We start from the raw sequence: 27621 nt of genomic DNA, 5'->3' as shown, positions 1-27621 counted from the left end.
GAATTTTTCTTCACAGATGCTGCCAGACCTGCTGAGCTTTTCCAGCAACTTCTGTTTTTGTTCCTGATTTACAGCATCTGCAGTTCTTTTGGTTTTTTTGTTTAGAAGAGAAATGATTCAAGAAAATGGCTTCACAGATAAGATTTAGAGACTTTTGTTAAAGCATTGTTTCAAGTGAGGCAACTCATGATTACAAAGAGCAGCCATAATGGTTTCAAAGCCTACGACAACAGGTCATGACAACAACTTGCATTTATATAATGCCTTTTAAGTAGAAAGATACAAAAGTCTTGAGAGAACTGGGGACAAATAAAGGTGCCGAAAAATATGTCAGAACTGGTTATCTAAAATATGGTCATGAAATTGGTTTTAAAAAAGTTCTTAAAACAGAAACAGATACAAAGCTTAAGCAGGGAATTATGACTGTGATGTTTAAGCATCTAAAACATCAATTAGATAGATGATATATTACCAAGCTATCAACAGTGTAAACATAGGAAAGACAGGTGACACAAATTGAGAGAATTAGGAGAACAGAGAGCTGGTGAAGTGAGACTGCATCACTGGAGCTTCAGGAGAGGATGGGTGAAGGTAATGAGTGGACTTAAACATGTTGCTAGGAATGTTTAAGTTTATTGAGGGTGCAGAATGGCTAACAGCCATGGAAACACTGTCTATGGCAGGTGGACAAATGTACGGACAAAGGTGGGCAAAGCTACAGAGGTAGAAGTAGGCACTTGAGATAGAGGTTATACAGTCAGAAATGAAGTCAATATGTCTTTTCTGGAATCTGAGTGGTTAAATCAGAAGATGTCTCGGTTGTAAAATATTTTCTGCGGTATTCATTTACTGAAATGAATGGAAGAGCGCAAGATTCTTACACTATTTAATTCAATTTCCTGCAATTACTGTTCCAAGCACCCTGAACTTAAAACTGCTTAATAAAACATAGCTCAAACAGTATATGCAGATCACAAAGCTGACAACTTTGTCACTGATGTCTGTCTTATTAATTTCTTTAAAATTTTCAACAATGAATTAACCTGTATATTAAGGGGAATCCATATTTCCTAGGTACACAGAAATGGTCAGTGAATCCATGATGTAGAGATCAGAATAACTTTTTCTTTTACAAATCTAACTTTTTTTTGCAATTTATCAGAAAATGCACTGGGAGCAGAATCTTTACAGAGGCAAAATATGATGGATGCTGGAAAGCTGAAATAACAGAAAATCTTGGAAATACTCAACAATTCTGCCAGATTTGATTAGAAACAGTTAACATTTCAAATATGTAACCTTTCATCAGAAACTCTTTCAACTGGTCTGAAGTATTAACTCAGTTACCTCCTCTCAGATCCTGCCAAGATTGTTGAGCATTTCCAGAATTTTCTGTCTTTATTGATATAGCTAGTAAAAGGAAAAGTGGATAAATATTTGATAAACTTAAAATGGTATGGAGGAAAAATAAGAAATGGAACTATGATCACTCTTTGAGAAAGCCAGCACAGGTGCAATGGGTAGAATGACGTCTTTCTGTACTGTAAAAAATAAATGATTTGGGTTAGCTCAGAATCAGAGGAATTACATTTACGGTATGAAAATGCTATTGATTTTAGACTGCCTGAGTTTGCTTACCAGAGGGGACAGTCTTGATAGACCAAAAGGCTTAGTTCTTATCCTTTCCTGTACATTCTTGTGAAGCTAGTCACAACAAAGTAGGCTTCTCTTAAAAAAATCAATGCTAATTGTATGCATGTTACTTCACCCTTTCTTTAAACATAAGTGATCTGTTCTTACCTGAGAGAAGGTCTGAGTGCAAGGAACCCTTGTAATTCAAATTCTTCCGGAAGAGGAGTAGCTGGAAAGGTATCAGAGTGGGGGTAAGAAAGGAGAAATAGTTAGCATTAAGCAAACATTTACACAAATTGAACATCCAATTTTTGTTCTGGGCACACGGAGAAATATTTTGTTCATTCTAGTTTTAAAAATCAACTGAAAACATTGACAATTTCATAAAAATTGGTTTATTTACAATTTCATTCACTGAACTATGTTTAAAGACAGGATGGATAACAATGCCAAAATCCTACTTTATCTCCTCCTGTACTGTACTTCTCAGAAATGCACAAAAGAATGCTGTCAAAATCAACTGTACAAATAAGTACCTACAACAGATCTTGGGAAAGACTATTCCATTTGGATTGATCAGTTCTGGAACTTTCACATACTTAGAATATCACAAACTGCTCATGCATGCTTATGGATAAGCTTCTCTTTAGTTTTGTATCCAATCAAGGGGAAACATTAGCAAATTCCCTCCAAAAGTTATTTCAGCTGGGATCTTTATTTCTTCAGAACTTCTCCCGACATTTTGGCAAGAGGATAAAGACAGTATGTCCCTATACATTACTACAACATTAATTATTTTAAAAAGTAGATCCAGAGTCATGAAGTTGTAGAGACAATGATCTGCAGATCTGGAAAGAAACCTAATGAGCAGCTCAAAGGTGTCTCTGACCAGTGAGATCATGAGCAACATTGCCCAGCAGTCATCTTGCTCAAAATCTTGTCAAAGAAAAGATAACCTACAGTGAAATAAAGGAGAGTACTTTAAAAGAAAATCACGCCACTTATGTTTGCATGAATGAAGAACAATATTGTCACAAGGGTTCCTCAAGGTGTGCTCACCCCAACCATGAATCACTATAATGCATTAGACACCTGCTTTCACAGTTATGACTTCTCAATTAAGAAAAAACTGTGGAAGACATACTAAATTAAAAATACCTTATCCTTCAATGAAAGTTCCTCCTGCTCTATGCAATACACCTTTTGTCCCCTTTATGTTTAGAAATAATTGTTGATTAATTAAGCAAACAACCATACCATTAAATCCAGAAAGATCGTCTTCCTGTGGATGAAAGCTGTTCAGCAACGATACAATCCAGGGCCAAATGCTGAAGGGAAAAAAGGAACAAAAAACTTTAATGATACAATATTGGAATTCTGAGTGCTGCACATCCAACTGCAGTCCAGATTGGCAAGTGTGTGTTTAAGATCGACCATGGAAAAATCTTATGAATGGAATAAGGATAGAAATAGTCATGACATTAAGTAGCACCATACCAATGGTGGATGTTTTTGCCACCCAGTTTAAAGGTTCTACACAAGTACTAGGAGCAAGAATATGGCCTGTGGCATCTTAAACCTACCATGCTTATCACTAATAGCTGATGTGCGAGACCTCAATTTCACTTTCACACCTCATGCTTTATTCCTCAGTTCTCTTGGAGTCCAATAATTGATTCATCTCAACCTTTAAAGAGAAGGTAGCTAGACTCTGAACATACTCAACAAATGAGCCCCTGTAGCTCCCTGGGGCATCAAATTCCAAAAATTCAGAACTTTCCAAGTGAAGAGATTTCCCGTCTCAATTTTAAATGATTAGTCCCTTCTTGTAAAACAGAGGTATGCATGCACCCTGGACTCTTCAATCAGGGGAAACAACCTCACTTTCTACCTGTCAATCCATCCCTCAGAATCCTAAAAGCTTTCATTATATTCCAATCGCTCTCTCAAGCGCTAGCAAGTGCATGCCAAATCTTTTCAGCCTCTCAGCAGATGACAATGCACACACACACACACCACCCGCCCCCCCTCCCTGCAGGAATCAAATTACTTAACTTTTGCTGCAATACTTTCAAAGCAAGTACATTCTTCCTTAGGAAAGGAGACCAGCACTGAGCAAAACACTCCAGGTGCAGATTCAACAAATCCTGTGCAATTGCAGCAAATCTTTCTTACTTTCGTATTTTTGCAATAAAGACCAACATACTCTTTTGCCTTCCTAACTGCTTGCTGTCTCCACATGAATCACAAAATGAACATGCACAAGGATCCCAGTTTCCTTTGTGCCATATCATTCTGCAGTCTATTTACATTTGCAAATAGTCTATTTTTCTAATTATCCAAAAAAGTGAAATGACCTTATATTTTCCACATTATTCTCAATCTGTCATTTTTGTTGTCCGCTCACTTAGGAGGACGTAATAGTGTGTCTCAAGGACCAATCCTAGAGCCTCAATTAGTTACTATGATCAATTTAGAGGGGGGGATATAGTGTAACAGATACAAATTTGCTGACGATATAAAAATAGGTGAGGGGGCACGTTGCAATGTGGTACAGCTCATGAAACACAACAATCCAGTATTCAAGATGCTGCAAGTAATGAAGGCGGAAAATGGAATTTGGTCTTTATTGCCAGGGGCTGGGGTTTAGAAATGGGGTAAGCGTCTTCCTTCACTTGTTTGGCATTGGGAGTAAACCAGAAATTACAACTTTTAAGGTTCTATTTTTTAATCTTCTACCTAACCTTTTAAACTCACTCTGCACTGCTTTAATATTTTCAGTAAACTGTCATTCCTACCAATGTGTACAATAATTTCTGGCTTCTCAAATCTCACCCATAACCATATGTTTAAAAATGTTTAGAGAACTCATTAAGCCTAGCGCCAAGAAAACAACAAACCACCCTAAATTTATGCTCACAGCTACAGAATCTCCTGTCTGTGCCCCTGACAGGAGAGTGCCCTATAACAATAATTCTATTAAATCTTGTAACACTGCCTAACATAAGAATCATTCCAAGTGTCCAATAACTGACTGGCTTGTCCATTTTCCCCCCAGAGAGACTACCCTATTCTACCGTTCCAAAAACTTGAGTATCTATTTGATACAGGAATAGCCACCAGAGTCTTTTAACTACCTTCTTACTTTTCCCAACAGTCACCCATCTTGTGACTGATCCTGTGTAATAACTTTTCTAAATCTACTAGCTATCTCACTCTGTAGCTCATATGCCCTTAATAACATTAAGCCTAAAATAAAGTTTCAATAACACCTTATATATAAAAGGTACCTTTCATTACCTACAGAAAATGTTAAAAAGGAAAAAAAATTAAAAACATATTTCTAACATATAAAACTTAAATAAAAATCAACCACTTAGCTGATTAACTGCATAAAAAAATGACTCTTCAATAAATTTCTCAAAGGAAAAAAAAATTCTCCAAAGTTGACCATGTGTAGGACTCCCCGAAACAAAAACACAATTCCTTATTGAAAAAACACTGTTTGGTTTTTCAAAAAACCTTAGCAGTGTAAAGAAAACCCTCTAAAACAGACGTTTAACTTCTAAATTTAGATTTAGAAAATTCAGCCGCTCACTGCAAGACCCTTAAAAAGCTTGTTTAAAGAAAAGTCTGTTCAGAAAAAAAGTCACGATTTTTTGTGTTTGTCTTTTTGGTTTTTTTTTTAATGTTAATGAAACAAAATGAATAAAAATCTTACATCAGCAAAATATAATGACTGTAATAACTGTTTAAAAAACTATAATAATTTTTAACTAAGCCTGCAATCCCAACAGCGGCTGTAAGATTAATGCTTCTCTTTCTGTTTTCTCCAGTAAAATACCTAAAGCCTGAAGAAAGCAAGTTTATTTTCCCTCACCAGCTGCTGTAAATTCTGGCCTTAACTCGTAACAGAGACATGCATTTAATGTATCAATCACCTGCACCTCCCTTGAAGCGAAAAGACCCCAGAGAAAAGAGACTGACGAACAGAAATCCTGGCAAGCAAAAAGGATTCATCTCAGTGAACCCCATGAACTAGTGTCATTGAACTGCTCCCAATTTTTTTCCCCTCCACCTATATCAATTTTTTTCCTGTCTGTCTGTATGTGTGCAAAAAGAGATTTTAGAAGGTGGTTAGAGCTGTAATTAGTAGTTGTAAGTCAACAGTTCATAGCTGTTTCCCTATACTTGGAGCCTATTTATTTGTAATAAATAGTGGTTCTTGTTATGTGCTGAATCCTAGTCCATGTTTTCTGTTGGCTTAGGTCGATCAGATGTAAACTGGGGACTTGCATACTTTGATAAAATGATTAACTTTTGTCATGACTCAAATAGTGGAGATTGATTACCAGTCTATTACACGATGAGACGTGACAACACAAAACAAGACTTAAAAAACCTTGTCATAGGTCAGACAACACCAGGTTATAGTCCAATAGATTTATTTAAAATCACAAGCTTTCATAGCACTGCTCCTTCCACTTCATCTGACAAGGGGCAACACTCGAAAGCCTGAGATTTCAAATAAACCTGTTGGACCATAACCTGATGTTGTCTGACTTCTGACATAGATGGCTGGTTCAGTGGATAATCAGGATTTCAGTTTAATAGTTACCCAGAAAGCAGACCGTTTTTAAACTTAGTAGTTATCCAGGAAAAGGTTAGAGGTTTAAGTGAACCAGAATCCTTCAAAATCCCTGACTTTACTGGGGTTTTATGGATTGTTCCAGTCACAGGATAATTGCCAATTGGAATTTAAATTTCCTGGGCAATTCCTGAGGTCAGCTAAGTTTGAATTTCTGCATACCCAATGTGCAACTCCAGTCTATGCTTTTGCATCAACTATCTGGTCACTGGAATTTCTAGGCGATTGTTCCAAGAAACTACATTGAAGGCTTTCTCAGAACTTATCCTTTAGATGACCTTTCTCAATACGATTTGCCAAATCTATATGAAGACTGAAGTCCCTCACAGTCATTGAGCTACAATTCTTACAAGATGAGTTATTTTCTGTTCAACACTTAGTCTAATGGTATACCAATTACTGGGTCCTGTTACCTCCTTTCTCCAATGTTTTGATTCCCCTTTTATTTCTCATCTTTTCACTGTCAAAGGTGTGCCACAGACTAAATAAGAGCACAACAATATAGCAGTTATAGTATCAGATCCTTACACTGCTCAATTCGCACATTGGCAAACTGTGACTCATTGGCTTGTACACAAAAATACTGCAAAAGCTGTTGTGTTGTTCAAGATGACAAACTGGACCAGTAATATCTTTTAGAAATGGGAACTTACACAGACTGGCCGACAATAGTGAAAACATAGCAAAATACCCAATTGTCAGATCAACATGGATGACCGTTAGTTTGGTCCTCTCGATGTCATCCGCATTCCAAGAACAAAGGAAAAATTAAAACTTCCCCTAAACGTGTACTCATCTTTAAAAGACTACTTCCACACTGTACTTGTGGAAGCTTTCATTTTCTAACAAATGTTCAGAGCTTATAATTTAACAACAATATACAAAAAAGTGTGCATTGCAGTAGTTTATGTAGAAACATGAACAGCTTTGTGCTGCTCCTATTCAGAACAGGACTTGAAACTCACTTCAAATAAAGACAAGCTTAAATTCCCACTCAAGTTCAAGAAGTGAAAAAGCTGAATAGTAACTCAGTACCAATTACCTTTGCTTTACTTGTAAATGTTATTGGTTGAAATAAATAATGATCGTCAATGAAGGGGCGTATCACTAAGTTAAACAAACAGTTAACTATCAAATTTCTAATATACGTGATGAAACTTCCAATAGTTTCAGAAATTAAATTAAAACACAGAAGCAGACAGGTAAACTGAGGCATTCAATCCATCAACAAATCAAATATGACACTACATTTAAACATGTTTAGAAGAAAGCTGCACTGATGCCAGACAATTGCAGAGCAGTGAGGAAGGGAGAAAACAAAATGTATGTCCAGCCTTCAGGTCACCTAAAAGATTTACCACTGAATAACAGTAGTTGCCATAGTCCTATAGGAATATAGGGCTGCTCTTAGAGAGAGACAACTCTCCAGGGCAGGATGATGGCTCAGTGGTTAGCACTGCTGCCTCATAGCACCAGGGACCCAGATTCAATGCCAGCTTTAGGTGACTGCACAAACTCCACACAGACATTCTCCCAGTCTGATTAGGTTTCCTCCCAGTCCAAAGATATGCAGGTTAGGTGGATTGGACATGTTAAATTGCCCACAGTGTCCAGGGATGTGTAAGCTAGGTGGATTAGCCATGGGAAATGCAGGGTTACAAGGACAGGGTAGGGGATTGGGTCTAAGTGGGATGATGTTCGAACGGTCAGTGTGGATTCAATGGGCTGAGTAGCCTTCCTGTTTGTAAGGATTCTGATTTTAAGAACTGGTGGTGAGTTTAACTACCACACCATAGGCAAGGTAACCTCTGCCAGTGTGCGAATTGAACCCATGCATTGGTATCACTGCATCGCAAATCAGCTGTCCAGTCGACTGAGCTAGCTGACTCCCATTTACAATCTAAATATATTAAGTTTGACTTGTTCTAAAAAATTAAATACTTACTACTGTCTTTCTTCTAATGGACTTTCCTGAAAGACATTTGGTCTGAGCTTCAGCCAATCTAACGAAACTTTAACAGCAGGTAGTGGGCATTCACCCAAGGTTTCTTTCAAATTCTCATCCTGTAATGCACACTTGCACATGACTCCAAGAAAGGACACTGGAAAATTGTGGAAAAACAGCATTTTATTTAACGTTAATTTTTTTAATAACTGTCATATGATTTCTTCTGATATTTTAAATTAACCAAGTATTAAGCACAAGCTATTCCTTATGAAATGATAAAGTAAAGTGCTCCAAGTGGATACACCAAAGCACAGATGCTCCCTAACCACAACCTTCATGCACAACACAAAGAATGAAATATATTTTCTCCATTTCCCAAACTATTTATGGTTATGTTGAGGAAATTAGTTGCATATTTCAGTAAGCCAGCTTTCCAGAAAGTCTAGCTTCATGTGCAGAGTCTTGACAATAAGAAACAAACAGGTATATAAGGTTTAAGACTCTGGAGAAGGTTGGTTTTATAATTTCAGCCTGCATGGCAAGTTCATTTCAGCTGTTTCAGTTGCAGTACTCTAATCTGAGTAGAAAGGTCATGGGTTAAACCTCTACAAGGTTTAAGCGTATATTCCAGGTTTACGTTCAGTGCAGTTCTGAGACACTGTTGCTATTCCAGTTACGTTTCAAGTAAAGTGTTGTGTTAAGCTGAAATCCCATCTGCCCTCTTGCATTCATGTAAAAAGATTCTATTGCAACGTATAAGTGAGGGCAATTCTCCTGATTTCCTGGCTAATATGCATCCTTCAAACAGGAAACCTAAAAGGATCATTCACTCTTATCTCACTGCTGTTGGAGAAATTTTACTCTATACAAATTGGCTACTGCATTTGAATACTTTGTACAGTGACTATATTTTATAAGTATATTAACCATAAAGTGTTTTGGACATTGCTCTCCAGTAACAAGCTATATAACTGCATATTCTTTCCTTTCTTTAGGTATTCTTAATTAACTCGCATCCTTTGAGTACAGCAAGATCTAAGACAAAAGAACTATACCACATTTGGGCTGAAATACAACATGACTGTCTGACAAGCATTTTCATGATCCTGCTTCGCCCAAAAAAAAGCATCACATGGGTGAAAGAGGGTATAAAAGAAATATTACTTAGTGCAAAATTTCTCTCTTTTAGGACTGCTGTAGTGGAATGACTAAATGTATCACTCAACATCTTTAATTACACAAAGGTAACCTTCTGTCAGCAAGATGCCTTTCAAGGCAATTTCTGGAACTTTTCACATGGGGGAAGATAAAGATTGATTTATAGAGATAAGCAGAATCTAATAGCATGATAAATTACATCAAACACTGAAGCTCTGGTTAAACGGTTTATTAGGTGTTGCCTAACTATTTTCTTTCCTGAAAAGAAAATGAGCTAGTTGATTCACATTAGACATTTGAGTTATTTTGCAGTGTTAGGTGGTGAGTTGGTGCAAAAATGTACACACCAGAGACACCTTGAAATCCCTCCTAGACGAATTTAGAGTTATGACAAAGTCAATAATCACTGGATATTAACTCTGACAACTGTTTTTGCATTTACTGGGTTTTTGTCGGAAGTTTATATGATTCAGCAGCAGTTTTGCGCACTAACTTACCATACCACTGTAAAACATTTTCAAAATTGCAGACCATAACAACTGATTTCAATTGTGCTCCATATTGACATCAATCATGATCTATGAAATATTCCAAATCTAATTTCAGACTTTGAGGCAAAAATACTCCTTACTTATAAGCATCTCAACTTGTAACAGGTGTTCAAACATGACTACCTCACTGAAGCAAAACATTTTCATTCTCAAAGGAAGTATCACTTACTGAAGAGACCCAGGAGCTGTGTCCAACACAACAGTTCTTCTTGACTATAGCTATGGTCATCAGAATCAGTACTGAAATCACGCAGATGATGCAACTCAAACAGATTAATGACCGTAAGGTGCACAAGTTGCTGAGAACTGAATGCCTTCTGAGGAAGAAGTCTCTGGAAATAAAGTCAAATCTAAATCAGAATTGTGGTTGCTAGAGACAACTCCAGAAAAAAAATAAGCAAAGGTATTCAACATGATTAAGCTAGTATTTGCAGGGGACCATTATCTCAAGATAGACAAAATACACGTTTCACAAAAACTTACTCATAATTTTAATTAAGAAATATTAAACCAGGAGTGTACCAATCTAAAGGTACAAAATAAAATGACCAATAATGCATCTTTTTAAATTCATTAGAAGTCCACTGTATTCTTTTCAATGGATAAAACTGAATGAGGCAAAACTAAACGCTGAATTATAGTGTATAAAGACTGAATTGTAGTACAATCTGCAACATTTTGAAATGATTGCTTTTAATCAAAGTACAATCTCTACTGTTGGCTCAACTTAAAAACCCTGAGGTCAACTTTCAGGTGCAAAATGCTGCCGAGCTATTAGCATTGGAGGAATATGCAATATGCTGATCTGGGATATGGTGATAGGAGCATCATAAACAACTTGCAAATTCTGAGGGTTAGTGAAGACAGGCAAGGAAGATCAGAAGAGTACTCAACTCTTCCATCGGTCCTAGCCAGAATCAGTAAGTGTGAACACAAATAGATGGGTTTGCAATAGGACATAAAATTGCTGCTGGGTCAAAAGCAGCAGCCACAAGCTGCCACCTGTTTCAGGCAGGGCACATCAAGTTTTTTTTTTAAAAAGACAAGAAGTGAATAGGACAGGGGAATTTTTAAGAATGTCTGGCAACCACCCAGTTTTGCAGTGTGAAGTATACTGGCAGTCAGCCAACAATCAGGTCTTCCAAACTCTCTCTCATGATTCTATTACTCGATTTAAATAAATAGTATTTCTCATATGCAAGAATTGTTCACGCATATAATTCAATCCCACGTTATGCCCTTTAAATGCTAGTACTGTTCAGTAAACTCCTGCAACAACAAACTAGTGAAATTCATGAACAATCTATGTTCTATAGCAGTACGAACCTGAACATGAAAACAGCATCTAGTTCTAAAATACATTACATTCTTACCTTGAACTGGTCTTCCAGCTTCTCTCTCAGAGTACACAATTTCTCTAAACTTTTGGCCAAATATACATGACCATGAAACTTAATGAAAGTCTTTATGAAGTCGGAAACATTCCACTTTGTCTTCATATCATCACGGCTACAAAAATAGCAAACCATGACAAACAAACATTAAAATATAACCAAAGTTCTACTTTTGCAAATTAAAACAAATACTTAATTTAAGTGCTACACTAACTTTCATCTCAAGCACAATGAAGGACACGATGGAAGTCATTCTATATATTTGATATTTTTAATCTTCAAATAATGATTAAAGGCTTTTTGATGAACATTGAGCTATGAAATTATCAGATATTCCAGAAAAGCTGTGAAAACTATCCAGGGATAAAATGGGAAAACAAGTGAAGTTTATATTGAGATTTATGTAATACATTCATGATTTAGCTGGATAAACTGACAAGAAATGGAACCAGAAAAAACAGGGGCACCGCAGATGGAAATATTTTGAGTTTGGAATATTTTTAGTTTCCTGCACCAGTGTGGGAAAAATTGCAGAGGTTGCAGAAACATGGAATACCTTAGGCATTGTGGTAAATAATCAATTTGTTACAGTTAAAATGACATTCTGATAATGACTTGATATAAAATGGCACAGGAACCAAAGGAGTAATAAATTAGAATTATATAAAAATATATCCAGAGAGGAGCAAAATGAATGAATGGCTTCTAACTTTTTTTATACGTGCTTCCACACCAAAGTAATTGTTTCTGCTAGAATTTAAAAACTGAGGGGAAAAAAAGCTTTAAGTACTACATGCTTTGTGATAAATAATAAAATAAAGCACAATTTAAAACTCAACAGCTAATCTACACTATGAAACCATACTCTAATTTGCAGCCTGGGGTGGGAAGTTGAATCTTGCTCCTTATCTGTAACTAATCAGTTAGTCTCAATGACTTGTACTGTGGCAGGAGACTTCCTTGAAGGTGGGGGTGGGGGGCTTGAAATAGGTATATCACATATTACGTTTGAGGTTTTACTGGAGATTTATAATATGCAAATATCTTATTAGTCTATACCATGAGCCAGAATTTAACGTGAAACCATCCGAGGCTAGCAATGCTCACTGCTATCTATGTACTAATCAGACATCAATTTCTATGAAGCACAGATATATAGTTAAACACAAACTGGGAAGTTGCTGTCTAACGCCAGCTTGAATGGTGTCCAGCTTCCTGAACGTACACTGTAGGTATGGGTCTAAATTCCCTGCAGGAACTTAGGATTTGATCAGTTGAACCCAAACACCACTAATGTGATAAACCTTAAATACAGCAAAACAATCTCTCTGGCACTGAAAGTCAACTTTTACAGATAGGGAATCACATCCTTCCAGACTTTAATTGTAGATGTTTTCACTGTTACACAATTTCTACGGTCTTTTTCTTCACTTAACCTAATTTTTCCCTTAATTATTTTGCTCTTGATTTGACATTTGAATATTCAAAGCTTAAACCCCTTCCTGTTCCATCTTTATCCTAACTAATGCTGGACATAGAGCATCCCCAGTTACATACAGTTGCAGTAAGGTTTAAATAGTATAGCTACTTGGATCAGAGGGTAGTTTGTCACCCAGGCATCTGTGATCGTCACTGAGCCTGCTAGCAGGAACAGGTGTCATTGAGCCACCTGTAAAAAGGAAACTGTTCCAATCAGCAGAGTGGATCGGATGCTGGATCATATCTGGGTAAAGTTTTGCATCTGGATGCTTTAAAAAAATCTGGATTTAAAGTTGGCTCCTGAAGGTTAAACTTTGGCCTCCTCGTTCAGAAATACACAGCTGCATTTCCTGTTCACATAGGTCTATACAACTTAAACGGTCAGCCACTTCCAATCTGAAATGCTGTATAAATGAAATGGGAAAGGTCATGTCCAGCAAATGGCAGGCTGTATTCACTTGCCAGCTACAATTCTTTCAAGTCAGTGATACCTTAATGCATTTTTTTGCTCACCTCTCCAGTGCTTTAGAAAGCGCCTTCTGTAGATTAGTGGAAGCAGCTGGGAAAGGAAATTTGACAGCTATACTTCTGCAATAGTAGAAAATGGTCGTAAGATGATCACCTTTAGAGGAAGCCAGAATGGCCAGCTGATTGTATGGCTGCCCTGAAATGGAAAAAGTGACATAATAATTAAAAATGTAGTACCTTGCTACAAGGGTTTGCACTTGGGGTATTTCCCATTGTGGTTACTGTCTATCAAACAATATTTCTAATACCTCTAATCCTCTAGCTGGAAGTTCTTTTAACAAGTTTAGATTCAGAATCACTCATGAAATTTCAGTAATAGCATTATTTGCATCATCATCTCAGAATCATTCCACCTAACCTTAGTGGTTACTCACGCCTTTACACCATTTGTCATTGGGTCTCTTATTTAATTGTCAACTGAAGCTGTTTTGACAACTGTCAGTTGCAAAAGCTACTCCTGAAACATCAATTTATTGTCTTCAAAGGTGTTAACTAAACCACATTTCTAGTGATTCCTGACTTAGTATCTCAATCTGATTGTACAAAAAATATGTAATAGCACATACTTACTACATTCTATTAACATAAGGTTGATGGCACAGGCTATATTTACAAATCTGGGTACAAAGGGTGGAATTTGCTATGAACCTTGTGAACAAAATATATTCTGCTAAAGAGGAGGATCCCAAAATCAAAACAGTAAGTAGTATAAAGGGTTCTCAAGATGGAGATATATTCGTAAACACTTCTTTTTCTCGTGATTCATTCACAAGATTTTGATGTGTTCAAGTGAATGAATTCCTTATATGGACTGAGCTTGAATAAATACATTTCAAAACACAATTATGATAGATTTGGATGTGGCACATCACAGTGGGGTATGCAGGGATGCATTCATTTGCAACTCATTCTATAGGTATAATGTTGCCTCTCTCACTATGTTTGGTTAAGTAACCAATAGCCTTGTTCGTTGACTAAAACAGTACCTCTAAAAGTTACTTCATGATAAAGGAAATACTGTAAAGTTACAAGAAAGTTTGATTATACTGATCTTCTAACTGATGATTTTGCTATACAACTCTAATTATGACAGACTCAGATTTGCTTTTACTTGGGCATTATCAGTAAGTAAAGACAAAGTGCTGGGGAAACTCGACATGTTTGGCAGCACCTGTGTTGAGTCCAGTGTGACTTTTCTTCAGTTTTTATGTTGTCAACTGGGGGGTGGGGTTGGTGGGAAGACAACAACCAGGTAGAACAGATTCTGAGGTCCCCCAAAGTAAAAGACAAAGGCAATGCTGGGGTAATAATGCCCAACTCTAGAAAGCAACTATGTCCGAAATGCAGATAACATTCATGATAAATGCAATGCAATACATATCATCTAATGGCCCCAAGCTGTGACATGGAGGTTCTACATCAATTTTAACTGCCAGATAGCAAAGAATTAGACTGAATTTATGAATCTTAGTTATGAAATTTTAGTTAAGCATTTTAGTTATACTTTAGTTAGATTACAACTATTTCTACTTAACCGAAGAAGCTGCCTCACTCTAGGACTTCCTTTGCCGAAAAAGCACCAGAATCTTTTACATACGTGTGGTTCTCCGTTAACAAACAAGATGACCCTTCAAGAAGCTCTTTCCTTGTCAGGAAAGGATGCATTCAACTACTTAGTGACAAATTTACACCCAAGCAAAATGGGTGCCTTGTTGGATCTGTCACTACAGAAACCTTAAGCTGCTTGCAAGTGATATTTCCTTATGTGCTGTCACTGGGATTTGTGTGGTTTCTTCAAAAGGTTTACATACTACTTGCTGGAAGTAGGTTCTAATCAGCCAGTGAACAGTAATACCAACAGCCAGAACCTGAACACATTGGATAAAAATTCAAATTTAAATTGGTGGTAAAGACGCGTGGCATTGATTTGTTATGCTTTTCCTGCAGCTTAAGTCAATGCAAGTGTACTTTAGATGCACAGTTTCTCGTCAGTCTCCTGAATGGTGGTAGGTAGAATAAATTAAAAAATTTTCACAAGCAAAAGATACATCCATCTTGGGCCTTCAAAATATAAATCACCAGATCACCACAAACTTGCATCCAAAAAAAAAAAATTAAAGGAAATGTTTGATATCAGTATGGCTGTGCTTTTCCATTTTGTAATGCTGTTTAGTAGGGGGGGGTTTGCTGGGAGTACAGGAGGAGTGGACCAAGGTATCCCAGAGGGAATAGTCCTTGTGGAAAGCTGACAAGGGAGGAGAGGGGAATGTGTATCTGGTGGTAGCATCCTGCTGGTAAGTGGCAGAAATGGCAGCTAAGGATCCTTTGAAATGTGGACGCTGGTGGGACGGTAGGTGAGGACAAGACAGACCCTGTTGCTGTGGTGGGCAGGAAGAGGGGATGAGGGTTGAAGTGTGGGAGATGGCTCGGACCCGACTGAGGATCCTGTCAACTATAATGCTGGGGAATGCTCGGTTGAGTAAGAAGGTGGATACTGCGAATGCCCTCTTGTTGAAGTTAGCATCATCAGAACAGATGCAACAGAGACAGAGGAACTAGAAGAATGGAATAGAGTTTTTATAGGAAGCAGGGTGTGAGGATGTGTAGTCAACATAACCTTGGGAACCGGTTGGTTTGGAGTGGACATTGGTGGCCAGCCTATCCCCAGAAATGGAAACAGAGATGTCAAGGAATGGAATGGAGGAATCAGAGATGGACCAGGTGAAGGTGAGAGCGGGGTGGAAAGTGCAAGCGAAACTGATAAATTTTGCCAATTCTGGACGAGAGGGAGAAGCAGCACTGGTGACATCATTGATAAAGTAGAGAAAGAATTGTGGGTGGGGGCTGGAATAGGACCGGAACAAGGTACGTTCATGTACTCCACAAAGAGACAGATACCCAAGCCGGTACCCGAGGAAACACCTTTGACTTGAAGAAAGTGAGCAGAGTTAAGAGTTGAGAGTTGAGAGTTGTTGTTCAGGGTGAAGACAAATTCAGCCAGGCAGAGGAGGCTGGTGGTAAATGCGGACAGTTCAGGCCTTTCTCCCCCAAGAAGAAGCAGAGACCATGCTGTAAAGGGATTGCATGTCTATAGTAATCAGGAGGCAGCTGGAGCCCGCAAACTAAAAATTCTGAAACTGACATATAAAGGACAGCGGTATCATGGATGTAAGTGGGAAAGGACTGGACAAGGAGAGAAAAAAAATCAAGTTGAGTTAGGAAGAAAGGTGGTCTGAGAGGCAGAAGCAGGCAGAAACAACGGGTCTGCCTGGGCAGTCCTATCTGTGGATTTTGGGAAGGAGGTAGAAGTAAGCTGTACAGGGTGGGGAGACTATGAGCTTGGTGGCGATGGGAGGGAGGGGAAAATCACCAGATGAAATGAGGTTAGTGACGATTGTGGACATGATGGCCTGACGTTCCATGGTGGGGTTATGGTGGAAGGGAGATAGGAGGAGGTATCCAAGAGCTGGCACTCAGTCTCTGCAAATTGACATCAGTCCACCAGACAACAACAGCACCAGCCTTGACAGCAGGCCTGATTACAAAGTCAGGGTTGGATCCGAAAACAGAGTGCAGTCAGTTCACAGGAAGATACTTTGGAATGGGTGAGGGGGGCAGAGAAATTGAGGCGACCAATCATGTCGACAATTCTCTATGAATAGGTCCAGTGCAGGTAAAAGGCCAGAGGGAGGGGTCAAGGTGGAGGCGGACAAAGAAGTCTGTGGGTTAGGAAGAGGACTCTTGTCCAAAGAAATTGGCAAGGAGGTGAAGGAACAGTTCAACATCATGTCATGCTTGAAATTCATTAAGGTAGGGACACAGATAAAACGGAGACTGTTGCCGAGTACAGAAAGTTCAGCATCAGAGAGCAGAATGTCAGAAAGGACAGTAAATACATGGCAGGAAGTGCAGTCAGGAGGGGGATGGAGTCAGAGGGAAGGGATGGGAGATAGAAATACCCATGGCCATCCGGAACCTGTGTTGATGCATCTTGTTTTCCTTAATGCCTGAAAAGAGTTTCTTGTTAGCTTCCAATGAGCCTGAGAATGAAGTGCAACTGGGGAGCAGTGCAGCTCTGAGCCAGTGTGAAGCGGTGCTGTTGAAGAGAGAGGTCGAGAGTGCGCATACGATGATGCACGGCACTGATTGTGGATCTAAGGACGCAGTGAGAACAGTCGTCTGTGGAACACTGAACATCACAGAGATAGCCATGATCCTGGGCAGATTCAAAGCACGAAGGATGAAGCTTTAGTTGAAATCCACTTGGGGCGAGTCTGAGCTGGAGTCGTACTGTCGGTCAGTGAGGAATGCAAAATAAAAACCGAAAGAACTGCGGATGCTGTAAATCAGGAACAAAAACAGATATTGCTGGAAAATCTCAGCAGGTCTGGCAGCATCTGTGAAGAAAACATCAGAGTTAATGTTTCGGGTCTGAGGAAGGGTCACCGGACCCGAAATGTTAACTCTGATATTTTCTTCAGAGATGCTGCTAGACCTGCTGAGCTTTTCCAGCAACTTGTGTTTTGTTACTAAGGAATGCAGCGTGACTGTGGAAATGAGTTTTATCAAATACCTTGTCAAACACAAGGTATGACAGTGAAATTAATGATGCTCGACAAGAAAAAATACATTGAAACAGAAATCCTGTCAGACAGAAAAGAAGAACTTCAAGTTGGACATGCCTGGAAGAGATGTGGCAGTGAATTAGACCCTAAATAAAAATCGAAAGAACTGCAGATGCTGGAAATCAGAAACAAAAACAGAAATTGCTGGAAGAGATCAAAAGGTCTAGCAATGTCTGTGGACAGAAATCAGAGTTAACGTCACTGATCCAGTGACCCTTCTTCAGAATATAGGATATATTATTCCTTTTATAGTATTGTACATGACTAACAATCTCAAATTTTTTTTAAACACAATATAAAAATGAGATATGGATCAATAACATTTATAAAAAGAGACAGATCTCACCATTTGAAGGGACAAGTTGAGCTGCATGCCTGTAGTAGGACTCAGCCTGGCTAGTCTGATTTCTGTATCGTGCTGCAAGTCAAACCATAGATAAATTAGTGAACTACATCTTTAAAAAAAAATCAGCTGTCTGAAAAAAGTGCAGGTTATCTCAATAGCTGCTTGTTCATTTTATTTGCATATTATTATGCAGTTTTATCCCTCATCCAACAATGGTTAGGAATGCCTTCATTAACAGTGAAGATTGTTTTATCCACATGCATTGGCAGATTGATTGCAATGCAGTTAATTGTAAACAGAATGATCCACTGCCAAGTTATGGTGAAAGCATGCAATCATATTTGTTTTTCTGTTGACCAAATCCGATCATTGCATTAGAATTAGCACTCACACCTGAAATTAAATTTTTAATGCAGGAGATTTGCTCCCAAGATAATATCAAGGGTAGTGTAAAGCAAGGTTATCAACTGCCTCATTTTTGGTTCCCACTGCAACTTAACAAAAAGATGGGTAGGATACAAATTTATGATTTCTGTTTAAAAAACTGACCACACTGAAATTTTTGTCATTTAAAATAAGGAAAGCCAGGATGGGATAGCAATACTTTCCACTTTGACTGCCCAAAGCTAATATCGAGTATTTTTAATCAGGTACAGCAATGTCTATGCACAGAGCAACTCTACGATTTTCAGCTTTGTCAGCAGAATACCTGGGATCGAGGAGGTAAGGTGTCTCTTCTTGCAATGAATAAGACATGCATGAGAGTGTCCAAGGGGCTATTTGTTAATTTTTGTCTGACATTTTTTGCTTACTGTATAATCCTGAGCCTTAAAATCTACCAAGGAACAACTTCCATCAATGCATACTTCTTTGATTTCTTTCATTGGTCATATCAAATCATTCCATGGCTCTTGACAGACCCCATCAATTTAATGCAGACATATGGATGTTTTGCCATTCAGACTACTACCAGAATCTAGCTAAATTGAGTTCACTTTGTGGCTTATAATCAAAAGATAGAAAGGTTTATCCTGGTTTTGACTCAAAACTAGAGCTCAGGAGAATGGCATTCCAGGTTCCACATGGTAGACTGGTTAGCCAGGTTAAATCACATGAATTACTTGGAGAGCTAGCCATTTGGATACAGAACTGGCTTGAAGGGAAAAGGCAGAGCGTGGTGGTGGAAGGTTGTTTTTCAGACTGGAAGCCTGGGACCAGCAATGTGCCACAACGATCGATGCTGGGTACACTGCTTTTTGTCATTTATATAAATGATTTGGATGGGAATATAGGAGGTATGGTTAGTAAATTTGCAGATGACACTAAAATTGGTGAAATAGTGAACAGCCAAGAAGGTTACCTCAAAGTACAATGGGATCTTAATCAGATGGACAGGTGGGCCGAGGAGTGGCAGATGGAGTTTAATTTACATGAATATGAGGTACTGCATTTTGGAAAGGCAAATCAGGGCAGGACTCAGACACTTAATGATAAGGTCCTGGGGAGTGTTGCTAAACAAAGACCTTGGAGCCCAGGCTCATTGTTCCTTGAAAGTAAAGTCACAGGTAGACAGGATAGTGAAAAAGGCATTTGGTATGCTTACCTTTATTGGTCAGTGCATTGAGTATAGGAGTTGGGAGGTCATGTTGCAGCTGTACAGGACAATAATTTGACCACTTTTGGAATACTACATTCAATTCTGGTCTCCCTGCCATAGGAAGGATATTGTGAAACTTGAAAGGGTTCGGAAAGGATTTACAAGGATGTTGCCAGGGTTGCAGGATTTGAGCGAGAGGGAGAGGCTGATTAGGCTGGGGCTATTTTCCCTAGAACGTCAGAGGCTGAGGTATGACCTTATAGAAGTTTATAAAATCATCAAGAGCATAGATAAGGTCTTTTCCCCATGTTAGCGGAGACCAAAACTAGAGGGTATAGGTTTAAGGTGAAAGGGGAAAGATTTAAAAGAGACCTAAGGGGCAACTTTTTTTTTTCAAAAACACAGTGGTGGTGCATGTACAGAATGAGCTGCCAGAGGAAGCGGTGGAGGCTGGTGCACTTACAACATTTAAAAGGCATCTGGGTGTGTATACAAATAGGAAGGGTTTAGAAGGATATGGGCCAAACACTTGCAAATGGGACTAGATTAATTTAGGATATTTGGTCGGTATTGACGAGTTAGACCGAAGGGTCTATTTCCATGCTGTACAACTCTATGACTTGATCCACTAAGTTTTCACAATCTAACAGGTCATAGTTTACTGTGACAAAGCATTCAGCAGCATGAGGTGTTAGTTTGACTTCTCACACACACATTAGGGTTTTTTTTTTTTTTTTACATATTTTGCATGGCTGCTAAAAGCATACAGTTGGTTCTGCTATAACACGTGCTCCTGCAATACAAGTTGGCTATAACGAGCTATGACGAATCAGGGAACACTATTTCTAAAATATGAATTTGTGTTGGCTATAATGCGATTCTATCAGCACAAGGAGGCTACAACTTAGATCAAATGTTCAATTTGGATGAGACAGGTTTATACTGGAAGTGAATACCACCAAAAACCTACATTTCTATGAATGAACTACAGGCTCCAGGCTTTAAGGTGACAAAGGATCATATGACAGTGCTGCTGGGTGCCAATGCCAGTGGAGACTTAAAGCTTAAGTCTGTGGTAGTATATCACACTGCCAAGCCACGAACCTTGAAAGGTTACCTTACGTCTACGCTAGGCGAGAGAGGTTGGATGACATGGCAATTTTTTTCTGACCTTATTGATGATGTTTTGGAAGATGTTTTTAGAAGGTATTGCAGGAAAATAAATTTGGATTTCAAGATTCTCCTCATCCTGGATCATGTGCCAACCAATCTCCCACCACTGATGAGCTTTCTGAAGACATCAAAGTGCTATTTCTACCCTCAAACACAACATCTCTCCTTCAACCCATGGACCAGGGTGCAATAGCAGCTTTTAAAATTTATTATTTAAGGAGCACATTTAAGAGGCTGATTGCAGCCACTGAAGGGGATAAGGACAGTGTTCTTCAATTCTGTAAGAGCTTTAACATCAAGAATGCAATTGACATTATCTTGGAGGCCTGGGGTGATGTCAGTAAGGACTGCTTACACGCAGTTTGACAGAAGCTTCTCCCAGATTTATTTTCAAGCTTTTAAAGGCTTTGATTGGTCATAGGAGATCACAAGAATCAAAGAACATTGTGTTGATCTTGCAAAGCAACTTGGATTTGAAGAAGTGGAGACTGAGGATGTTGAAGAGCTGCTCGAGTCCCACTATGAAGACCCCTCTACAGCTGATCTATAACTTGTCGCTGAGGGGGAAGTGGAAGCTGGGGATGAAGATGAAGTAGTCCAGGATGCAGCACCACCATGGTACCTTCCCATGCAAATCGCAGAAGGTGCCAATACTTGTTTACTTAACTCCACCCTCTTTACTGATCCAAGGCTACAGACACATCTTTCAGGTGAAACAGCAATCTATCCGCACCTCATTCAATGTAATCTATTCCATTCACTGCTCACGATGGTCTCTACATTGCGAAGACAAAATGCAGACTGTGTCTGCTTTGCCAAACATCTATGTTCTGCTTGTAAAAATGACCCTGAGCATCCAGTCGTCTGCCACTACAACACATCGCGTTTCCATGCCAACAACTTTGTCTCAGGCCTGCTGCAGTGCTCCAGTGAGGCTCGATGCAAGCTGAAAGAACACCACGTCATCTTCTGCCTGGGTACCTCACAACCTTCAGAATTCAACACTGAGTTTAACCATTACAGAACACAACACGTTCCTCGGTTTTTGTTACCTACACCCACACCCGATGTCCTATTTTGCATGGTTGTCCCCAGCACAGCCAACCCATTTTTACTTCTCGCTAGCACTCCAACCAGCATTTATTTCTCTCGTGGCTTATCATTAGCAATCTGATTGCCTATCCATCTCTCACTGGGCACTACCTCCATGCACTGTATTCATTATACCTCAACCAGGCATCAGCTAAATACCATCCTTTCCCAACTATTTTCAGTTCTGACTAAGATTCTCTAGATTAGTTAACTGTTTTCTCTCTAGATGTTGCCAGACCTGCCAAGTTTCTCCAACGCTTTGTTTTTGTACACAACGTTGGGATGGCCTATAACAGTTATTTATAATCTTTGTGAAGATGCAGCTTTTAGATGAGCACTGTTTTAAATATCAAAAACAATGTACAAACCACATTACACGTTAACAGGTGGTCTGAAGCCTATGAGAGGTGAATGGCCTAGAAAGCATATCAGAACCACGGATAAACCGCAAAAACAGAAATTGCTGGAAAAACGCAGGTCTGGCAGCATCTGTGGAGAGAAAGCAGAATTAACATTTCGGGTCTAGTAACCCTTCTTTGGGACGGATTGTGGCTGGGAAAAGGTGAAAAACATGCTAAAGGAGGAGTGGGGGAAGGAGTAAACAATAGGTGAGGATGGAGCCCAGAGAGAGATAGAGACCGAGAGATACAAACAGTTGGGCAGGGAAAGAAATGGATAAATGTCACCCCGGGAGAATGAATCGCTGCTAAACCATTAGTGGCTGACAACGGGTTGTTTGTGGTAGGAGCCCATATGATGAGAAGGCCTGGTGTGTGGGAGTTGGGTAAGGACATGGGAGAAGGTGCTCAAGCCCTACAATCATTGAAGTCTATATGGAGTCCTGAAGGCCACAGGGTTCGCAAGCAGGAAAAATGCAGAAGAGGAGGTGCTGTTCTTCCAGCTTGCGCTGAGTTTCATTGGAGCACTGCAGCAAGCCTAAAACAGAAATGTTGAGCCAGGGAACACATTGGTGTTAAAATAACAGGTAACTGGAAGCTCAGGATCATTATTGCTCACAGAATGTAGGTGTTCTTCAATTAACATCTGTTTCGGGCTTGCTGCAGTGCTCCTGTGAAGCTCAGCATGTCCTGGAAGAATAGCACCTCATTTTCCGCTTGGAGCGCCACACCCTTCAGAACTCAACACAGAGTTCAACAATTGTAGGGCATGAGCACCTTCTCACATGTTCGTACCCCAACCCCACACACCAGGCCTTCTCATCGCATGGGCTGCTACCATTTCAGCCACTAACGATCCACTTTAGCAGCTTTCATTCTTCCAGACTGACCTTTACCCATTCCTTTGTCTGTCCAATTGTTTGTCTCTCCCTGGGCTCCATCGCCAACTATCAATCACTCCTTCCCACTCTGCCAACCCTTTCTCTAGCATATATACCAAACTTTTTCTAGCTAAAATCAGTTCTGAAGGGTCACTGGGCCCGATACATTAACTCTGCTTTCTCTGCACAGATGCTGCCAGACCTGCTGAATTTTTCCAGCAATTTCTGTTTCTGATTTCTACCATCCACAGTTCTTTGGTTTATTTCCATGGACATACTGCACCTGTTTGAAATTCAAAGTAATAATTTACACAGAAGGAAGTAAGGTAATTCGGCTGAATTAGCGTCAACTGTTGCTGCAAACTCTAATTGACATACCTATGTCTCCAAGGTGTACAAGGCAATGCTGGCAAATATAAGAGCAAGAGCTGGGTTGGGGCTTCACAATCCCACTGGTGCTGCATTGCTTATTGCTGATGATTCCTAGCTGTGACGATTTTACACGGCAAGGAAGGTCCACATTGAAGACTGTGCACAACTCCTGCAGCAACTGAAACAAAAGAAATTCCAAAACACACACAAAAAAAAGGATAGTTTTATTCAAAGTATTCCCCAACGTGCAAAAATCTAATTATGGAACATAATAACTAGGAGAAGAGTACTTTTGGAGTACTGTATATAGTTCTGGTCGCCCTGCTATAGGTAGGATATTATTAAATCGGAGGGGGTTCAGAAAAGACTGACCAGGATTGGAGGTTTGATTTAAGGATAGGCTGGGACTTTTTCAACTGGAGCATAGGAGGTTGAGGGGTGACCTCAGGAGGTTTATAAAAACACGAGGGGCACAGATAATGCAAAAAGCAGAAGGCCTTTTCCCCAGGGTAGGGGTGTTCAAAACTACAGGGAATATTTTTTAAAGGAGAGAGGAGAAAGATTTAAAAGGGACATTATGGTCAACTTTTTCCATAATGTGGTTTGCATGTGGAATGAACTGCCAGAGGAGTTGGTAGATGCAGGTACAGTTCCAACATTTAAAAGACATCTGGATAGGTACACAAAGGGGAAAAGTTTAGAGGGGTGTGGGCCAAACACAGACAAGGGGGACTAGTTTGGTTTGGGAAACTTCATAGGCATGGATTAGTTGGACTGAACAGTCTGTTTCCATGCTGTATGGCTCTAGGCAATTCAGCTCCTTGAGCTTACTTTGCCATTCAACACGATCATGGCTGATCTCATCTTGGCCCTTTCGTGATCCTTTGAGAGAAGAAATTACTCCTCGTCTATTTGAAATCTGTTCCCCTTATCCTAGACTAAGATATCTCATTGTAGGCTGCCCCAGAAGGGGAAAACATCTGCTCCACACCTACTTTGTCAATCCTGTTGAACATCTTAAATACCTCAACTAGATCTCCTCTCATTCTTTCTTTACTGCTCTCTCTTCATAAGACAAATCCCTTCTATCTCTGGAATCAATCTGGTGAATCTCCTCTGAACTGCCTTCAATACAACTATATTCCTCCTCAATTAAGAGGACCAAACCTCTATGCAATACTCCAGGTACAGTCTCACTAATGCCTTGCACAGCTGCAGCAACACTTCCCTACTTATATCACTGTAAGAATAAAGTATAAATGTCAAAATTCAATTTGTTTTCCTTATTGCCTGTTATACCTGCATACTAGTTTGCTGCAATTCATGCACAAGGACACCCAGATATCTCTGCACCAAAGCACTCTGAAGTTTCTCCCCATTTAGAATACAAATTGCCTTTCTATTCTTCACACCAAAATGGAAAACCTCACACTTAATCATGTTAAATTCCATTTGCCAAATTTTGGCTCATTCACCTAACCTATCCATACATATATGCAATTTTTTTGTTCTTCATTACAACTTATTTTCTTTCTTGTTTTAGTGTCATCTGCAAATTTGGCCATAGTGCCTTCTATTCCTGCATCCAAGTCAGTAATATAGATTATAAATATTAGGGCATGAAAGATCAAATCCTGCGACACCCCATTGATTACATCTTGCCAACCAGATAAAGATATTTATCTAGACTCTCTGCTTTCTGTTGGTTAGCCAAATCTCTATCCAAGATAATATATTACACCAAATCCCATGTGATCTTGCCTCATATTAGCCTTTTGTGCAACACTTTATCAAGTGCCTTCTGGAAGTCCAGATATACATCTGCAGAATACCCACTTTCCACTTTGTTATTTACATCTTCAAAGAATTCTAGCAAATTGGTCAAATATGATTTACCCTTCATAAAACCATGCTGACTAAGATTATGCTTTGTCTTTCAAAATTCCTGTTATTACTTCCTTAATAACGCATTCTAACAACTTCACAATGATAGACATTAAGCTAACTGATTTATAGTTTTCTGTCTGCCTGTCCTTTTTTAAATAAGGGCATTAAATTAGCATCTTGCCAATCTACTGGAACTTTTCTAGCATTCAGGAAATTTTGAAATGTTATAATGAATGGATCCATTATCTCTGATGCCACTTCCTTTAAGACTCGAGGATGTAGGAGATCAGGCCCTGGGCACTTGTCAGGTTTCAACCCCAATTGTTGGCTCGGTGCTTTTTCCCCAGTGACAATTATAAGCCTTGTTTATTTCTACATAAATCAAAATTAGTGACTATTACTATGAAGAACTCTTTCTTTATTTCACCTACCACATTACTCCTTGAAGTCGGATAGCATCTCCCCACATCACTGATTATTAACATAATCTCAGGGAGGGATTCAGACTTTAGATTACCTGAAGTACAGAATATACATTACCCAGTTGCTACTGTGGTTTTCACAGTTTCACAACTCCAGGGAATTTTACTCTTATGTAAGCCCTCAGACAAATTAAGGTTACTAATATTATACCACACAAGTAATCTGACTGATCCACTAAAGACTAGATCAGACCAAATATTTACTTCTCCCAGTGAAATCCCATAATTTTCTTCTAGACTCACCTGTGTGTAGAAGCCACTAGCTGCCTCTAAGAAGAGCGAAAGATTGGCCTGTACCTCACTGCGGTTAGGATTGGCTCGGTTCTTGGCCTGCCCCTGTAGTGTTGTTATTTGATTTTTGAAGGCATGATTCCAGCTACAGTAAATAATAAATTAACTATTAAAATTAAAAACCTCAAGACCATTACATGTGCACAACATTTCAGCATTTTTAAAAACATCTTAAGGCAACAATTTAATTTTCTTCAATAGATTGTAGAACAATTTGAGCAAGTTACATGGCTTTTAAATAGTTGGCTTTATCACCTTAATTCAAGCTAAAATACAACATCAAGCACACTGCAAAAAGTATATCTATTAACATATGTAGAAAGGCAGCCAATTTAAGGTCTCTAATAAACAAATTTAATGCAGACCAGCCAGTTGTCCCTTAAAGTGGAATTTTGTTAGAATGGCACAGGCAAATAGTTCCTGTGCTACAGGATGGAGGAAGCAGTGAGGTTGTAGACTTGTTCGAGTCTAATGTGAAATGAATATTCAATATTGAAGAGAAAAAATATATTTTTGAAACCAAAAATCACATTTTCAATCCGTGATGTGACCATTCAACCGTAATGAATATGGATGAATCACACACTGTCAGTAGGTTTGATTCAGCATTTTAACTCTATAATTGTGTATGCAGCATGATTTAAATCAGATCAAATTAAAACATAAATGGAGGTCTCTTGAAGGTAACAGTTTTGGCTCAACTTGAATAGTAATAAATCTAATATGAAATAACAATGAAAATGTATCATCCATAGCATGAAAATTAACATTTACCACCAGATTAATTTATTACCAGGCACTTCGAAAGATTAGAAGCCACTGAACAACTAAGTAAAAAAAATTGCTTTGGAATGTTTTTGAAGGAGAATGAGATCTTTTGATGGTTGGCAGAAATCATTCTCTCTAACATATCTGAGAATCAAGATGCGAAGAATAAAACACACTAAGATCAACGAAACTTCCAAAATAAGTTTGTTCAAAGCTATTTAATAAACTCTAGATCATGGATCCTAAGAGTTGAAAGGCAAGTGCTTCTAATTTCCCAAACATTTGTTGGTGAAAATTGATTGCACATTAATTTCACTTATAATACTTCTGTCCAAACCATTCTATTTACAAGTTGCCGAGCTACTGCTATA

General features: G+C 38.9%; 1 protein-coding gene across 1 annotated transcript in view; it reads right to left on the bottom strand.

Moving 5' to 3' along the window:
- smg7 (SMG7 nonsense mediated mRNA decay factor) overlaps nucleotides 1-27621 on the bottom strand; it is a 78244-nt gene that overhangs the window by 42925 nt on the left and 7698 nt on the right. The window contains exons 2-10 of the mRNA XM_020527607.2: nucleotides 26435-26577; nucleotides 23829-24000; nucleotides 18310-18381; nucleotides 13324-13474; nucleotides 11311-11446; nucleotides 10107-10269; nucleotides 8226-8382; nucleotides 2890-2960; nucleotides 1801-1861 (exon numbers count right to left, since the gene is read on the bottom strand). Coding sequence (XP_020383196.2) covers nucleotides 1801-1861; nucleotides 2890-2960; nucleotides 8226-8382; nucleotides 10107-10269; nucleotides 11311-11446; nucleotides 13324-13474; nucleotides 18310-18381; nucleotides 23829-24000; nucleotides 26435-26577 — 1126 coding nt within the window. The remainder of the gene's footprint in view (nucleotides 1-1800; nucleotides 1862-2889; nucleotides 2961-8225; nucleotides 8383-10106; nucleotides 10270-11310; nucleotides 11447-13323; nucleotides 13475-18309; nucleotides 18382-23828; nucleotides 24001-26434; nucleotides 26578-27621) is intronic.

Source organism: Rhincodon typus, chromosome 10 (assembly GCF_021869965.1).
Source record: "Rhincodon typus isolate 14 chromosome 10, sRhiTyp1.1, whole genome shotgun sequence".
Lineage (NCBI taxonomy): Eukaryota > Metazoa > Chordata > Chondrichthyes > Orectolobiformes > Rhincodontidae > Rhincodon > Rhincodon typus.
This window is presented reverse-complemented; position numbering and strand designations above follow the sequence as displayed.